The 18,897-nt window shown below is 44.0% G+C and overlaps 1 protein-coding gene across 1 annotated transcript; it reads left to right on the top strand.

The window, feature by feature from the left end:
- Positions 1-4,316: 4,316 nt before the first annotated feature.
- On the top strand, positions 4,317-18,162 carry LOC146203974 (uncharacterized). The gene is made up of 4 exons (XM_084586073.1): positions 4,317-4,535; positions 15,960-16,095; positions 17,424-17,553; positions 18,002-18,162. The coding sequence occupies exons 1-4, from the start codon at positions 4,495-4,497 to the stop codon at positions 18,085-18,087; spliced, it is 393 nt and encodes a 130-aa protein (XP_084442199.1). The 5' UTR covers positions 4,317-4,494; the 3' UTR covers positions 18,088-18,162.
- The last annotated feature ends 735 nt before the right edge of the window (positions 18,163-18,897 follow it).

Raw genomic sequence — 18,897 nt, 5'->3', positions numbered from 1 at the left:
GATAGAAAACCACAAAGGTTTGGAGTTGAACCGCTTCCAAAGAATGCAAAAAAATGTTCAAACTTTCATTGATTAAAGTGGTGTACCTGATGTGTTCAGCTATTAATTCGACAAAAGCTTTAAAAAATTACAAGGTGACAAGAAGTCGGACAAGAGAAAGCCAAGGTTAAGCGAGAGAGGCCGCTGAAGCTGACTGCTCCCAACTAATTAATGTGTCAGGAAATGAACGGTAAAAGCATGGATAACTGTGCTAGCTGGTACACACTTCCTGTTTTTGGTGCCGCAGAATCAAAATCTTGAAATCAGGAAATTGTAGTACACACGAGTGTCAAACTAACAGAGCCAGGGCGAAGGTTACGTACAGCTTAACATCTGCGTAAAAACGGCACTCAGGTTATCACTACGCACGTCGTGACTATATAAGAAAGGGACAGTATGAGTATATTGAAAAATTCTCTTTGCATTTCGACCTCTTAGAATGCCCACCGCAGGCATAAATAACTAAAAGAATTGGATGATAGTCTTCACTTTCATGATTGCAATGCTTCCTTCACGTCCATGATATCTGCTTGCTTCGGAATACCGGAATGGATGAGAGCTTTCAATAACTAATCGGAAACGGTTCATCAGATGCTCAATCACTGCGTACACAGCTTTGATAAATACATGAGCAAGTCCGAAAGACAACTCCGCACAGTCCTTATGCACAGGGGACCGCATAGAAAACTGAGATTCATGCAGGCATTTTTTACTGACTTGAAAATGCCCAAAGAAACAGAGACTGGAAAAACAGGCAACCAAGTTTCCAAAATACCGAAATACAGTCATTCACTGTGTCGGCGTTGCTCAGTAATGGTTAAAAGTGCGCGAGTTTCGAACTGCGCGCAAAAATTAGGCGCACAACAAAGCCCTTTTCGAGTTTTGGCAAGCATAGCCCTAGTGGGACTGCTGGAAAACGTCTTCGAGCATCAATCTGCACGCTCAGCTTGGCGTGCGCGTCACTGCAATTCCGCTTGGCGAAGAAATGGATGGCGAACGGAAGAAGCAGTCGGATCACTTACGACACATATATAGGCTACGCGGAGAACGAAGAGAGTCCTTAAGCAGAGAGAGTGATGCCACTTTGACCGCCACTAGTATTTCCAGCACTAGTGTCAATGGAGGCCCTGTTCAATCCATTCATCCCATGAAAATAAAAAGAAAGTAAATGGAATGGGTGCCCATCTCCATAGGCGGAGAGGGGTTCTCAGATGGAGTTTTAAAGACCCCTCTTTCATTCCCGGGTTGTATGGCCCTGGTGTCGGGAACAAAGACCAAAGCCACGTCTAATTATGCCTCATGCGACAGCTATTGCCTCCGACTTTTTTAGCAATATGGGTTCAAACCTACGGCAAACTTTTATGAACGGGTTCAATCCCATCCACCGAACACTGTTGCAATCGGTGAAAATAGTACGGACGTGTCGTCTTAGCCTGTGTCTGGCACTGGGCCTGTTTAGCTGCGAAACAACTTCGACGAATAGATTCACGACTTGCGAAACATTGTGTTTGGCTTGCAGAGTCAAACAGGAAAATTCATACCTTCTATGACGCCTATGATGTCTCACTAGCAAATATTGATTTCGCTGACAGTCCTGAGTACTTCTGATCAAAATAACTTTTATTAATTTATGCCGAGAGCATGCACAGTATGCCTGTGTCACGGTTGTACGATGTTGGTGCACGTTAAAGAACCCCAGGTGGTCGAAATTCAGCGCTGTGCGTGTCTCCTCTCGCCCTCGTCTTCTGCGCTGCAACGATAATGCGTAACCAACTTACCCAAGCATCTACCTGCTCAAAACTATCCTGCAGTCATCTGCTACGGCGCCTATTTCTCTGTACTTCCTTTCTTCCTCGTCTTTATCTCTACTCTTACGGAGAGGCCTGGATGTCCACTTTGACACAGCTAGCTACTGCCTCTTTCCTTTGCTGGAAACCAATTATTAATATCATTATTATATATTCTGGAATTGAACAGCTACAGCGAAGTATGATTCTACGTGTTCAAATTTTTTGAACAATTTTTGAACAAATGTTTTAATTTGTTAAAACACGCACAAAAAAAATGTAGTAGCATTTTTTCTACAAAAAAAAAAATGCCCAGATATGCACACGAAGTGCTCACGAGCAAGCGATGTGAAATTCTCTTTGCGTACTGTTTCTTTTTTCTTGTTCTTATGAAAACTGTAAGCTTTTTCAGCATGATGATATCGTACCAGTGCTCTAGTTCCTTTCTTCTTTCTTTTTCCTTACCTTGGCCTTGAATGCGGAGATATAGCTTCGCGTTGTAGGTGCATGCTTTCGCTATGAATACCTTATTTTCTCCCCAGCCAAAATGATGCCGCTTGTGTTAAAGTAAACTGTTTCTTTTTTTATTTGAAGCACTATCCTTCACAGAATGTTCTCTTTTCTCCACACTTAGCTCAGAGCACTGCAAACTTAAAGTGCATCAAAACATCTGCAAATATCATTTTTCAAAAACGTTTCAACCGGTAATGGAGAGCAACAGTATATGACTGTTTGTTTCTCGGTCTATCTGTTGTCTCTCGCTCGAGCCAGCTAGAAGCATCTGATGACTGTTTTGTACATGGGAAAGTTCGGTTGTTTTTCTATTGTAGACTGCGAAAATTTTAAAAGGGAACACATACTCGAACACAGGCATTAGGCCGGCGCTTTTTTGCGCTGGATGGTCAGACGGCGTGTGACCTTTTTGTGTTGTCATGGAAACCGTGAGCCTTCCTAAGTGCCTAATAATAGATTGGAATGCGGAAGGGCTCCAGCAAACACGGCGTCCATTTTAGCTGAAGCCAACGTTTGCGCACAGCTTGAGAGCGTCCGCGCTTGCTTGATACCATCATCGGAGACGTAGCTGTCCTTACCACGCCAACTAAATTCTCCTGTTTGGCTGCCGCTTTTCTTATTGTGTGCAGATGTACTTATATTTAGCCTCATGGGCGAACAGTTGGGCCCTAAGAAATAAATGAAGGAAGAAGAGGAAACCAATGTTGCTTGTATCATAAAACGGAGAAAAGACGACATGGCCTTGCGCTTTTAGTTTTGCGCATGTAAGCCTGCGCGTCACCTGACATATATAATATTGTTACGGATTGGATGGGTTTATTCAAAGATGATGGTGGACGAACTCGAGGCCGGGCAGGTAGCCAGGCCAACGTTCTTCGCACTTCCTCAGCCTCCTCTTCTAACTACAGTCCCTTTTACTTCATTCGCACCAGTCGTTGCGCCGCGCGTGACAATTTCTCCTGTTGCAGATGAAGCTCGTCCTCGAGCAAGTCAGGTTGGACGACGGACACAGCGCTCTAGACGGGCCACATGGGCTACGTGGGTGGTGCGGGAGCGGTGATTGTAAGCGGTAACTTTGGCGTTCACATAGTTTGCTTCGCTTAACCTAGTGACCAGGACGAAGGGGCCAGTGTACTTAAACAAAAACTTCTGGTACAAGTCCCTGTTCCGTAAATGTGTCCAAAGCCACACGAAATCTCCGGGCGCATATGTGGCCTCAACGCGGCGCTTGTCATAGCGTTCTTTGGAGTGGAGCTGTGAGGAAAATGTGCGCCGGCGGCCCCGGCGATGAGCTTCCTCAGCACGACATACCACCTGATTTACAGAGGTCTATCGTCATCTATTATGCTCATCATCGCTCTAATTGTTCCACCATCTCTATTTGCTGTGAAAAGCCTAGTGACAGGTACAATCGATTGGCCGATCGCACCGATTTACTGCGAGTAGTATATTTAGGGTGCGATGCCAGACTAGATATTTATAGTTCAGGAAGACCAGTCTGCCTTCATTTCTAAATTACCTTCTTACTGTTTCGGCTGTGAATTTCGTCACTATACTTATGACTTTGAGCAGCACAACTATAGGAAATAATATATCTGACCATATTGCCAAAAGCGAAGTAAGTCACAGCTGTGGGCGCAAAGATGGAGCAGAAACATATAAAAAAAGAACAATGGCACATTCGGCAGTTTCGTAATGGGCTGTTCACAGGTATCCACCAGCAAAAAAACAAAAACAAAGAAAACAATCTCTGCTACGTGAGCTAACAATATGTCTATTGATTTCCAAGCATGTGCTTCGTGCCCATGTCATTGTCAACAATACAGTCGCCTGACTGTCAATGTGATTTATGGTAGCCATGTTTCACAGCTACATGGCGTCTGACTTTTAAAAGCTGAGTTCAACTATTTGCTGTTTTCTTTAATCTAGTTCTGAGAACCTCTCAATCAAACGAATATTGTTCTCTTTCAGGCATGCCTACAGTGGCGTGCCAGTCGTCGTCACCGATGGAGCGTCCAATTGGACCGCACTTGAGTCCTTTTCGCTGCACTTTTTCAAAGACGTCTACCAGAACACGGCGTCGAGGGCGTCTAGGAGTGCCTGTCAGTTTTTTCCTTACAAGACAGAGTTCAAGAGTCTGGAAGAAGTTTTCAACATGACGGTAGAACGATCTCAGCTTCCATGGTATATTGGTTGGTAAGCAGCTGCGGTCTGGCAAACTTTTCCCTTGTTTAACTTGTTTAATCTGTAACAATGATGCACTTAAACGGTGTTTTGCTGCACTTCACGGTCCTTTATGTGCAAAGGGAGGACTTGCAGTCCTTTTTGTAGCCCGAGAGGTTACTCTTTCTTCAGGAACTTTTTTTTTTAATTTGTATTGGCCAAAACACATTAAGCAGTATGTAACAATGCAGCGAGAAGGTTGGGGTACCTGAACCGTTCTCTTTCTGTTGGCCTCCAAAAAACTAAATTGGTAACTTTCAAAAGTATAATCTGTCCACTATTAGAGCAGGAGTAGATAATTAGGAATTCTTACAGGTAGAGCGACAGAAATAAGTTTGAATAGGTTCAGAGGAAATCTGTAGGATATATTAGATATTAGATACAATATTAGATATTACATGTCACTGTCCATTCGTAAAATGATTTTACATGCCTTGGGTTATAGCATATTCCGTTATGGAATCACGGAGTTTGGTTACTGCTCGTTTCGATAGGAAAATAGAATAAATTATATCGTTCGAAATATTTTGAAAATTATTAGCTATGATTTAGGATTACCTGCCAGAACTGACCTTTTCAAGGGCTTAAGGTGCTTAAATTTTGGCTCCCTACTTACAGAAACGGTTATCCTCAGATATTTCTGGTCACACAAGTATAAAGGGGAATTTGCTCATTCACGTTGTCTCCGGCACAAATACCGTTACCGGTTGCCTCGCAACTCCACCAGATAAGGCCAGCGCACTCGCAGTTTCTGCATACCATCTTGCCTCAATCAACTGCCACCAAGTGCCTTCCGCGTAAAAACAAAGTTTAAATTAAAACAAATCCCTTGTCGTATTAACTTTTAATACTTTAGTTTCCGATCTTTTTAAAAGTTCATCTTTGTCCTACATAACTGCATAGATGTAAAGCTAGGCTAAGTGAGTTAAGCACGAAGAATGTTTGTTTTGTTGTCCCGTACTCTGCTGATATGTGAATATATCATGTTCCATTTTTTTTTTTTTCATTTTGAATTGTTACTGCTGTCGAAAATCGGTTTTTTCTTGCCTTCGTTACAGTGAACTAGAAGTGGTACTTAATATTTTATTTTAGCTGAGGTTACGTGGCTTGTTATTTTTTTTTTCTTCATTGCTGTCAGTTCTTTTCTTCCATGTTCCTGCTTAAGTTATTTCAATGTATACTGTGGTTTTCAGATATTATAGTTTGTTAACGCTGCCTGTCGGCCCGCCCTTCAAGCCCACTGCAGCTTTGGCAGGCCAATGATGTCATGCTGGTAAAGCTCTGAATTAGTTCATTAGTTCGATGGAAAAGAAACAGAGTGCGGAATTATACCGTAAGTGGAAAATGCAGATCAGGAAGGAAGATTTCATTGATAACTCAAGAGGCAGTGCCCTACTTTTTGAAGCTAGATCAGGGTGCCTTAGAACACGCAGCTACAAAAAGAAATTTAACAATGGAGATGACGCATGTGCTGTATGTGGAAACTCCAGTGAAACAATTGACCATATTATACTCGCATGTAATGGTATCCATCCGGAAGTTGATGCAGGTGCAATCACTGTTCCTGAAGCTCTGGGGTTTAGAGATACCAGTGGCCGGGTGAATAAACCGGCGGTGGAAACTAGCAAAAACGACTGGAAGGTTGGTGGCTTAAAAGCAGAGAAGTGACATAATGTTAGTAATGTAGGAACAAAAATTTAATAAATAGAATGATGGTTTAGTTAACCATTCTAAATCAATAATTAAGATATATGGAGAAAAATGAGCATGATAGCTACTGCTACCACCCCGTTTCAAAGGGGACGCTCCTATATTCCATCCATCCATCCAGTTAATAAGTTTATTATATTTGTGGATAGTGTACGTGATAGGAATTTTTCACCGTCATCGAGTCTTTCTACTGCATTTACTTTCATGTACCCGTCGCGACAATCAGTATTTAGCGCATTATCACGATATTTTTCATTCACCCTGCTTTTCACTATTGACTGCATACCTGAAATTTTCTAAGCCTCCATCTACGAGGTACTATCATCCCTCGACTGTGTCGCCTATTTACGCATGCACAGGCACCTTCAAATTTAGCGTCTTTTCTTGTGTTATTGAGCGCTGGAATCATCTGTCCAGGGGCCCTATTCTCGACACACATGGCCATTTGTTTTCTCTGATTGATTCTCAGAACAGTCACGTGTTTCAAATTTGTGGCGCGAAATTTCGGTGCGTCGAAATGGCTTTTTGCGGTCACGTAAAAATGGCGTGAGCGTGAAAACAGATTTTTAGCAGTGGTATTTAGGATGTTTTTATAGTATTTATAAGTAATTGTGGAGGGAAAACAGAGGTATATATAATAGAAAGGGAAGTACTTATGCTTGTGTTACGAATGGGCTGAAATGAACTGCCCACGGTCAAGAGCCGACTCCTGAAATCTGATTGGCTGACGTTGTATGGCGGGAAATACGTCATGCATAAACATTTAATGATGACGTCAAAGTGACGTTTCATTACGTAAAGGATGGTCTGCATTGCTGTAAATGAGCAAAGTTGGGCGCCGCATTTGGAACTACCTTAGGCGGCCGCGTACAAAACATGGCGATTTCGACGTGCAGTGCAGGCGGCTGTTAGCGCACCGCAGTTTGGTAGACAGTTTGGTGGGTGGTGAAATGAACTGGCACATGTTGTTGTAATTGTATAAAGCACTGAAACAACGTTATAAGGAAATTTTTCAGCTGCGTCATCTTTTAGAGGATTAATAATGAAGACGCAGATTTACAGCCGCCCGAGGGTCGTACCTACACCCTTCCGTTGCAAATGCTTTGCTCTCATAGAGAAATTATCGATCCGCACCATCGTTGCCAAGCGAAGTAATGCAGCCCGCTAACTCAAGCGGTTGGTCTTCGCGATACGAGGCATTTCGGAGAGCAACAGAAGGGAAAGTTGGGCGAGCTGTAGGTTGTTCATGATGGGTTCGTGGGCGCTCTTTAACACAGAGACAAAGAAAAGAAGAGAAATAAAAGCGCCAGTTCCATGTTTTCTTCTCTTTGTCTTTGTGTTAAACAGCGCCCATCAAACCATCATGTATTTAATATGCATGCGGGCTCACCATTTGCTTGTATTTTAGATAAAAAAAGTACTCCGGAGCACGTTATGACTGTACGCTCTAATCATATGATGTAGTTGAGTGACATTTTTCTGTTGATTGATTTTTTAATACAGCAAGAAAGTAATCTCCCTTTATTGATTTGGATTTTACCGTTTCGACAGTAGGAAATACTCACGCGCGGCGCCGCCCTAGCTTCATACAATCATTTCCTCAGTCATCTTTCGCTTTCCTTCTCTGTATATCCCTTTCTGCACGTGTACGGTAGCCTGGGTATCGCCTAATTAATCTTCCTGCTATTCCGTTCTTCTGTTTCTTTCTCTTTCTCGGTTGTCTTTTGCGTTTCGCAAGAGCCTTTCGCAAGTCAGCGCATGAAAATTTAACCGACTGGGTGTAAGGCCCAATGTATGCCTTCCATTTCATGTGTGTGTGGAAGACTCTCTTTCTCTCTCTGTTTCCCTCCATCTCTCTCTCTCCCTCCCTCTCTGCGCTGCTTTCTGCGCTCTAAACAACTCATGCCGGCACAATATGTTAGCAACTTAAGCAGACCTGGTGACCTGGCGGTAGCTGGTCATAACCCGGCTTTTCAAAAAAGGTGGGTAGCACAGCCAGTATCTAACAGTAATTGGTACTTTGAGACCCCGAGCGTTGTCCTCAGACGCGGACAATGCCGGCCTGCGCCGGCAACTCTTCGTCAGTACTGGAGCTACTGTGGAAATCTGTCGATTCCTTCAGTTTACGACAGAGTCCTTAAACATTTATTTCCTGCATTTAAAAGCTGCTGATAAGTGAACGTGAGAGTTCATCGGCGCTTATGAACAGCAATGCTACTTTCCGCTCCCATTTTGCACCACTGCGAATATTCCATTGCCGTTCTTGCTCTCCAGCTGAAACTCGCGCAGCCTTTCCGTGCGTAGCTGATGCCGAATGTTCGACCGCAAGTATGTCATGACACACTAATTTCGCAACGCCACAACATACTTCACTCGCCTCACTGCAACCCGAGGCTTCCGAATCACGGAATGCACCGTAGAGTATAGGTTCGTGCAAGGCGTCGTTTTTCATACTTGACGCCAATATATTGTCGCAGACGACAGCGCGCTTTTTTCTGTCACTTTATTTCTCTTTTTATTCAGAATGCGTAAGCCGATTGTGTGCTTACGTAACCTGGCACCGTCCTACTGCACACGTCACGCGTACGTCACAATTTGAACAAAATGCCGAATTGTCGAAAATAGGGCCCCAGTTATCTACGGTGTTTTCGTCCTGCCGGGGTGGCGCAGCGGTTACGGCGCTCGACTACTGTGCCCAAGGAAGCGGAATCGAATCCCGGCCTCGGCGGCTGCGTTTCGATGACGGCGAAACGGAGTGGCGTCCATGTGCTGTGCGAAGTCAGTGCAAGTAAAAGAACCCCAGGTGGTCGAAATTTCCGGAGTCCTCCACTACGACGTCTCTCATAGCCTGAGTCGCTTTGGGACGTTAAACCTCACAAACCAAACCAAACCTATCTAAGCTGTTTTCAATTTAAAAAAAAAATTACACTTTAGGAAAACCTTCATTACGGTGTTTACTTGTTACGCTTTGTTTCGGTTGACCGTAGAAATATGGCCTCTTCTTTGAAACGTTGTCACCAATTCCTAATTATGTTGTTGGCTCATTACTGGGCGCAAGCGTCACCACTGGAGCGAATGGCGTTAGTGTCAACCTAGGGGATCAAGTGGGATCACATGACTCCTCTTTCTGCTGCTGAAGCATTCGTTCGATTGAATTAGTGCGTTTTAAAAGCTAATAGTCGCGTTTATTTTTTAGCTTGGGTTGGTATAGAGTGCCAGCCTTGCACTTTTTGATCTTTCATCGTTACTGAGGCTGCTGAAGTTTATTTAAGCTGTTGCTACGGTCCGTTACTGCTCTGTACCCGGACGTAAGCGAGAGCTCCCATCTGCTACCCGAAACATAAGCTCACAGAACCTTCACTAATCAAAATTTGAATGGGCAAATCAGCGAGTGATCATACTTATGATGTGTGCAGCAGACATCTCAGCGAGTGAGATTTCGTCCATAAAGTTGGCGCTAAAAGTTCGATGAGCGGCAGAAGAAACGGCGGGCATGTTTTAATTCGCGCTTATCACTTGTGAATCTAACGATCTTATTGCTGGAAGGATGGAAAAGATGCTGGCTTTTTCACGGAGCAGTACCCTCCCAGAGAAAGTAGGGGTCGTGCGAAGGCCAGAAGATCTCAAATTATTCTAAATGAATGCATTGACACGGAAGTTTCACTGAAGTCAATGAGAAGATTCTGCCGCCTCGGACAGCGGTATTCAAGGTGCGTTGTCTCGGGCAGTGTCTCCAGTACTGTAGTAATTTCAAATGACAGGGAGCCTGAATAAATGAAAGATAAAGCATTGCATGCATGTTGTGATGTGCTGATCGGGATATGCGCTAAAAATGAAAAGAAAAACTGCTGTTTGCGGGGAAAACAAATATCAGCTCTAACCAACAGTTAGACAGTGCGCAAGAATTCGCTGCGTGGAACGCACGTTTTCACACTTGCTAAGAAATTTATCCATGTCATCCCCACAGTAAAACTTGTTTGCTACGTTCAAGGGAGCAGGCGAGCGGTGCCGCTTCCGCCGGCGATATGCGAAGGCGCTCAGCATCTGTCAGGCCACTGAGAGTCCTCTGCTCTTGCACGGGAATCTCATTATCTGAGCACTGACTGCTTACATCTGACTGGTTGTGTGGCAGCTTCAGTTGCTTTTCTTTTTTTCTTTTTTTTTTTCAGAAGAGCACAAATGCTGCAGCCTGCGCGCGTCGTCGTAGCAGTAAAGCTCGCCAACTTCGATAACTCTGATTCGGTGAAGGGCTTTTTTGCCAATGAGTGGGTCTCATACCTCAAAATAAGCTTATACAGGCCCATACCGAGGTGTATATTAAATAAATAAAAGAAAGTAACGCTAACGCGCAACTCAACTGCCTAGGAAAGCATCCAACAGCAGCAGTTCGACGTCCGTTATCCCACTTACATCGTCAGGCGGGCGCTTCCGAGATTGGTTGGTTGGTTTGTGGGGTTTAACGTCCAAAAGCGACTCAGGCTACGAGAGACGCCGTAGTGGAGGACTCCGGAAATTTCGACCCCCTGGGGTTCTTTAACGCGCACTGACATCGCACAGCGCATGGGCACCTTGCTTTTCGCCTCCATCGAAAAGCGGCCGCCGAGGCCGGGAGTTGGCGCCACGGTATGTCCTCGCGCCCAATACTGTATGGTTTTGTTGTTTATAGTTGATTATGCTAGGCTTTTCTTCCCCACTCCTGCAACCGCCTTGGCGGGGTTGTAGTTTATGTAGATTAAAAAAAAAATAAATCGACACGATACAGGTATGAGACCGCAGGTAGGCTCTACAGCTGTACGACGTCATGCGTGGTATATTCCACTCAGTCATTTTTTTCGTGCAAGTGATAGGGCTGCATTACGATTTAAGATGCCATAATCAAAAAGGACCTACGTTCGCCTACTTTGTTCGCACTCTTAATTAAATTCGAAAGGATTTTCTTTCTAATATATTGCGTTCTTTATTTTTTCTTGTGAATCGCTACGAAGGCCGAACTTTGAGGGCTGTATTTGCAATCTGTTTTAATGATAATCTTCATCCGCTCATGACCGTGTCGTTGCTTACTACCTATCACCTACTTTGCTACGATGACTCTGGCACATGTCTTTTGCAAAGCCATGGCATCCTATATTATATATGCCCGGTCATAGGCGCCGAAATCAAATTATGCCGCCCGTCGCGTTAGAGTCCACGGCGCAGGAGAAAAAATAGTTTTGTTTCGGAGTGCCCGAGCTGCGACGAGATAGCGGCCACTAGTGTGCGTTGCAAGCGGCAGAACGTTGTTAAGGGAACTATACTTTCCACCGATTCTGTTGGCGTCTTTGCGCAGAAAGAGCACGCGCGCTGAAATTTCACGAGTAAGACACTTCTACGTTCCAGTACACGTATTTTACTTAGTTAAACTCCTAATTCAAAGGACGTATGTCACAAACCCCCGCATTTACGGTCAACAGAGGCGCGGGATCCCTTTTAGAGTTACTCGTCGTCCCTCTATGAGGTTTGAGAACATAGTTAAAAGTTAGGCCGGTCAACCCATGAAGTACGTTCGTCGGTGTGTGATTGAGGAATAAGTTCAAGAGAGTCCCCTTTCTTAAAAACAATTGGACATTTATAGCTAGTAGTTCAAATTACACTGCATAATAATTGAACAAAAAGAAGACTCCACGACACGATAGTGATACAAGACGACTCGGTAAATGACAAGAGGAAAAATCGACAATGAACAAAACACTCCGATAAAAGAAGACTATAAAGATAACGAAGAAAGTATTCCAGATATAATAAGTAGGGGCAAAATTTACACAGAAAACACAGCGTAAGATACTAAGCCAGATCAAGGTTTAAACAAATGCGAAAACAATATTCAATTAAATGACAGTTTGTGGCAAAAAGGAATCCTTTCTTGTTCGACAAGACGTCGCAGTCGCAGAGTTGATCGGTAGCGGCGGCCGTACAAGATGAGGAGAAACGAGGAGTTGATCGCGGGTTCGGTGGAAAACAATAACACTTTCCTGGAGCGAGCGGCCACGAGAGTTGCTCGAGAGACTACATCACCCCAGAGCGCACTGCCGCGGGCGTGCTGCGGTCTGCCTTTTATATTCTCGGCTGGTTGCGCTGCGGCCTATCGTCAAGGACGCGCTGGCCGGTCGCTGCCCCGTAGAGTCATGTCGAAGCATGCTCGGAGAAGCTGGGAGATCCCGTAACTTCCGCTTTATATGTGAGGCAGATTGTGACAAAGTAGCCGGTGTCGTCCCGCTTCCTACTGTCCAAATTGCTTGATTTCGTAACACGACACGCGTTGCCTGCTCGAGCAGCAATACGGACGGCTAAGCAGGAGACTTCAGGGGCAGCAGGGACGGACGGACGGACGGATGGATGGATGGATGGATGGATGGATGGATGGATGGATGGATGGATGGATGGATGGATGGATGGATGGATGGATGGATGGATGGATGGATGGATGGATGGATGGATGGATGGATGGATGGATGGACGGATGGATGGATGGATGGACGGACGGACGGACGGACGGACGGACGGATGAACGGATGGACGGATGGACGGACGGGTGTATGTATGTATGTATGTATGTATGTATGTATGTATGTATGTATGTATGTATGTATGTATGTATGTATGTATGTATGTATGTATGTATGTATGTATGTATGTATGTATGTATGTATGTATGTGTGTGTATGTATGTATGTATGTATGTATGTATGTATGTATGTATGTATGTATGTATGTATGTATGTATGTATGTATGTATGTATGTATGTATGTATGTATGTATGTATGTATGTATGTATGTATGTATGTATGTATGTATGTATGTATGTATGTATGTATGTATGTATGTATGTACGTATGTATGTATGTATGTATGTATGTATGTATGTATGTATGTAATATAGGAGCGTCTCCTTTGAAACGGGAGGGGGGTAGCAGTTGCTATGATGCTCATTTTGTTTCCTATATCTTAATTATTGTTTTAGATTGGTTAACTATACCATCAATCCATTTATTGAATCTTTGTTTCTACATTACTAATATTATGTCACTTTTCTTCTTTTAAGCCATCAATCTTCCAATCGTTTTTTCCTAGCTTCCACCGTAGGTTCATTCACCCGGCCATTGGTATCTCTAAACCCCAGGGCTTCTGGATGAGTGACTGCGCCTGAATCGACTTCCGGATGGATACATTCGAGTATAAGATGGTTAATTGTTTCTATGGATTTACCCCATATTGCACATGTGTCATCTTCATGGTTAAATTTCTTTTTGTAGCTGCGTGTTCTAAGGCACCTTGATCTAGCTTCAAAAAGTAGCTCACTGCTTGTTGAGTTATCAAAGAAAGCTTCCTTCCTGATCTGCAGTTTCCACTTGCGGTATAGTTCTACACTCTGTTTTGAGTTTCATAAAATTTATCCAATTTTTACCTTCTACGATTTTCATCTGTTGCTTAACGCTCTTTATTTGTTCGTCCTTGTGACTAGCATACTTCCTAGATAGTTTCCTAGTTCTTTTCCTCCATTGTGAGTGAAGGCTTTTTAGGTATAGGTATTTAAATACTTGCGATGCGGGCGCCTCATTGGATCCCAGCAAGCACCTAGTTTCTAGCGCGCTTCGCTAAGCGTCACTACAAACCAAAACTATTAGATAACAATATTGTACGGGCACTCCGGAGTGAGTGACCGGACCTTGAAAGTATAGAAAACTATGGCCAAGTACAAGTTTTGCGCATGCCGCTGGGCGACAAATTACAGCGTCCTTCGCCCTTCCACTAGATTTCCCTAGCCACGTGCCACTTTCATGACTCTCTCTTGCATGACTCTCTCTCTCTCTCGTTCCAACTAGCAACTCTCGGCGTTGCTAGTTGAACCGAAAATGTCTGATTTACAATTCATTTGAAAAAAAAAAAATAAAAAATGAAATAGTTTGAAATAACTTTTTGTCTGCTTTCGGTTCTGTGTTTCAATTATCACGTTTTCTAATGCCAGATAAACAGCGTGTATGTTACTTTCTGTCACGGCTGCGCTGAGCGTTAAACGACGTTTGCTGTGAAATATAAGATCCTGAGAAGATCCTCGACGGACAAAGCTCCGCAAAAATAAATTTACATCGCGAGGAACTGGTAATGTCTGATAAAAGAAAAGAAAGATGCAAGTGGGCACAGATACATTTTGAGCTTGGGTCCCACGAAAAAAACTGAACTTTCTCGCTGCTTCAATGTGCGGCTGAGAGTGAAGGGTGCACTGCGCAGCTCGCGCAGCGAAGTGCAGAGCACATTCTTCAGGTCTTTGGCTACTAGCCTAGACTTCCAAGAAGTTAGGAATTTTCAGGCTGCCTCGTTCACAAAACTCCCGCTGGCATCCGTACATCTAGTTTTGCAAACGCCGGCTTTTCAGAGCTTGTAGGCGATATCCAGGTTCATCTGTAAGAAAACTGCCGAGAAGAAAATGACTTCAAACACTCACGGACACCGCTACATGAACACATTCACTCACCTTCCCGCTGCTGTTCGTATACATGCTTTCGAAGTACAGAACGCCGACTGAAGAATTGGCACCTTCTTGGCCATGACACGGTCCGCCGACGACGCCTTCAGTTCCCATTTCAGCCACGTGCAAGGAATGATGAGGTTGAGCAGACACCTAGATACGGACGCACGAAAGGGATCTAGTCTATTCGCTACCTCCTCTCTAGAATGTATAAAAAGAAGGGCCGGTTGTTCCCGTGCGTATTGCAGCCCTCAGCAAGCTACTCTCTTTTTTCGCACGGTGGAGCTTTCTTTCGAGATTTAAGAAAGTCGTATTTGTTTCTCACTTGCTCACTTTATGAGCTCCGGGTGTATCAGACAAACGCTGTTAGATTTCAAAGCACTGTACATACACTCAAGTGGCGGATATTTTTGCAACTAGTAGCTGCGAACCAAGGCGCTGTCCTGTTTACATGCGTTGGCAGTAAATTGGAACTTACGAATTCCTGTCCCCTGAGCCATGCGAAAAAAGGCCCATGATTTATCTTCCTCATAGTTACTGAGGTGGCGCTTTTCGCCTAGCGTTGTTGTAAGCCGCATAACTATCTCTTTTCAGTCGTCACAACCTCAGTGTTGTGCACAGTGAAAAATGATTATTGGTTTTATTAGGCAACGCTGCTGTCAACGTCCTATGCTTCAAACAGGGTATCATGACAAGGGGGTGCGATGTTTTATCTTAGAGTTGAACGACGTTATGAGGCTGCGTTCTATGACAGACATGAATTAGTGTTCCGCCGCGTGGATCGAACTTATCTCAAAACACTGCAGTATAAGTACGTAAATATTTCGGTTCCAGAAAAAATAGCAAGGCTCAAGATTTTTTTTGCAGTCGATCCAGTTTGATGACATCAGTCGGGGTGGAAAAGAGGTGAGCAGAAGCTTTGACACTGTTTATCGGTATTAAGTTTTATTAAAAAATGCAGCTTCCGTCATTCTGTGTTCGAGTAAGGCCAAGGCCGAAGTTCAGTTGAGCATGTGCGCTGTAGGCAAGCGCTTTGGCAGCACTTTGTCTGCTATTCGTTTGTTCTCGCATCTCATTCAGTCATTTTATAGTACGACCTGCCATGCATGAGACGAGGAGTTCATTGGGTGCTTAGGGGCCCTACATATAACAGACGTGCGGACGATTCTCCGTACTCTTGCAGGAGCAACTGCAACCCAAGTGTAGCCAGTATTCTCCGTACGCACTACCGAACTCCTTACTTCCTGCCTCCACATTCGGAAGGGTCTACGCTGGACTGGATCTTTATGGGCAGTCCTGGCTATGGCGCCCACCTCCATGTGAGTGCATTTCGCGTCTTCGGTTGAAGCCGCTTCTAGAAAGATTCTGTCGGTATGCAGTGTCGGGTATTCATTCACTTTCTGCTCCGTCATTGATTCGCCCCTGGTGTTGATACGAGAGTCAGGTGTCACAGGTTGATTTATTGCTGGTGTCACATGCACCAGCAACCAGTAAAAAAAGAGCACTTGCTGTTCTGTCTATTGATTTCAGGTCATAATTGAATAAATGTAATGGCGCAAAAAAAAAAAAGAAACTTAGGAAGACGACGACTTCCAACTGGTTTTTATTGCATGCATGAAACGTACAAGTGCGGACATAAGTAAACGGAGCACGCTTCTTCGTTCGACACGCCTTCAGTATCGGAGATAAGAAAACATTATTTGTACGAGTGAAAGCATACTGGTGTCTACTATCCATTTGCACATAATATGACTGTCAGCTTTATTTATAGAACGTGAAAAGAATTTTACAAAGAAATAGCGCGCTTCGTTTACTTTTGTCCGCACCAGACTCAGTACATATATAGCTTTGTCGTCACATGCGCTTACGCTCAAGTTGTCTCTTTTTTTTTTTTTTTTTTTTTGATAAACAACGTTAATTTCTAACAACTCCCTAGCTGTAGTGTCTTTGCTTTTGCCCAGAATTGTGAGCCATGCCCCACTTACGTATACGCGTTTTGGGCAAAAGCGAAGACACTACAGCTAAGGAGTTGATAGAAGCGTTGTTTACTAAGAAAGGCAACTTGTGTTTAAGCGACACATCAAGCTCGTTGTATAACGGTGAGAAGGAATTCTTGGAGCATGCCTTATCATGCCGTTCCTGATCTGTCGGTGACCTGTCTGCCCATGTGACGACAAAGCTATATATTTACGTTTCATCTATCTAATAAAAAGAGTTGAAAGTTGGCGTTTCGTCTCGTTGTCTCGTATTTTGTGAGGACGTGATGGTCAGGTGGAATTTTACTGCTTCAGTAATTTTGATAATTCGAGTGCCGATTTGCTCTTATATGTTCGTTACACACTGACTTCTGCAACGAGCCGAATCTATGCTTTCAATTTGCTGAAGGACCTCCTGACGACATAAAAGCTTTGGCTGTCAAACAACACGGTTCAATCTGAACGCAAGCAGCTGCAATTAAATCGGTGCAGTGTGATCCGGGTTAAATCCCCGCTTTGTAGCATATTTAGATGCTTCTTCTCAAGCATGCGCTCGGTTGCCTGCACTGCATTGAGCAAGTAGGTGCCAGTACATTCGACGCATTTCTTTGTACGCCTTGTCGCGGTTTTGTCTCTTCCTCCCGCTTCCCATCACCCTTTCCATCTCGAAGATTGATCATGTCGGGAAGCCTTCTTGGCAAGCGCAGATTAAGGGGAAGAAACTGTGGACCCTGAAGCCCGTCCCTGAGTGTTATACCACATGCCACGAGCTCCAAGTAGTCGTGCATCCGGGTGAAATATGTGAGTCCTGTCACCTTTGCATTCGGTACTCACTGCGTTTTTCCTTACGTCTGCTCTAGCTCCCATCCACACGTGCGGCCTGCTTTAAAGGAGGGAGCGCTTCGTGCTTCATCTGAGAAAATCTGCTAGATTCGGTCAAGGGCATCACCACCATGTGACAAATGGTTGCTACCCACCATTTGTATGGATATGTGTTTGGATTAACGGCCGCTGCTCGGCATTCGGATGGCGTAAACAGCTTTGGAATGCACGAATCGGCTGACCATAAACGCGGAGTTTCCCAAAGGCAGTAAAACTGAAGCATGCAATTTACAGCTTTGGTCTTTCTTGTGCCTTCTTGCCTATATGAATATTTTTGCAATCTGTACTCGTGGTAGCCGCTGTAATCGACGCAAGAGCGACGTCGTATATGTGCCGAAACTGTAATGTCTTCTTTCTTTCCTTCCAGTTGTAGTCGATTCAAACCTATGGTACCACAAGACGGAGATTGTCAGCAATGAGATAAGCATAGCAATCGGCTCTGAATATGACTGACGGGGACCTTTTATTTCCTCTGTGTAAAAAGATATACGTGAATAAAAGGAATCTGCCCCGATAGGGGCTAGGAAATTCAAGTGAACGGGACTGCGAAATTTATTACTCACACATCACCTCTTTGTTATTGCTGTTGACAAGCGCTTTCTGCAATCAGAGAGGCCTTTTTATTTTTTAATTCACATCGAAAAATGCGTGCTTTGCGAAGAATGCTATATTACGGCCTGAGTTACAGCGTTTGCAAACCAGAGAACGATTTTAAACAATTTCTCGCCGCTCTGTATTAGCGCTCAGTGAAGACGAAGATCTGCGGTAGATAAAGAGCGCTCTGTTTTGGCCTGTGCTGTTGCAACATGATATACAGCTGCGTCAAGCTTGAAGTGGAAGCGTCGAGGCACTGTCGGCGGAGCTACGCAGTGGGGATGATTTGCATAACGGCTATCCCCTTGCCTATCCTTTCCGCGAAATTGCAATTGCAGTTTCCGCGCGTTTCTTGCCTGTAAATGAGGTTTTTTTGCATAACTGCAAATAAACTTATCATGTAGAATTTGTGAGCGAAGCGACAGAAGTGGCTTTTGTTGAGTGAAAAAGTGGTGCTGCTGAAATCTACGGCTTCTTCGGAAGAAAAGGGCATGCTATTTTGCTTGAAACTTTTTTCTTGAGAAAACCGAGTAGATTTTTGTAGTTTCAGCGCCTCATAGTAATCAATATCCTGATGCGCAAAATGAAATGGTATATTTAAAATGACAATTAAAGAGCATTTATGAGGGTTAGTTGGTAATTGTGCTTTCAACTGAATGGGGAATCAGC

This window comes from Amblyomma maculatum, chromosome 1 (assembly GCF_055883805.1).
Source record: "Amblyomma maculatum isolate TAMU_Amacu chromosome 1, ASM5588380v1, whole genome shotgun sequence".
Taxonomy (NCBI): Eukaryota; Metazoa; Arthropoda; class Arachnida; order Ixodida; family Ixodidae; genus Amblyomma; species Amblyomma maculatum.
This window is presented reverse-complemented; position numbering and strand designations above follow the sequence as displayed.

Bases quoted from the DNA above. Each gene is read 5' to 3' on its own strand.
- LOC146203974 (XM_084586073.1), top strand. From the start codon at position 4,495: ATGACGGTAGAACGATCTCAGCTTCCATGGTATATTGGTTG. The intron at 4,536-15,959 runs GTAAGCAGCTGC...GTACTCTTGCAG, and splicing joins CTTCCATGGTATATTGGTTG to GAGCAACTGCAACCCAAGTG. The intron at 16,096-17,423 runs GTGAGTGCATTT...TCCATCTCGAAG, and splicing joins GCTATGGCGCCCACCTCCAT to ATTGATCATGTCGGGAAGCC.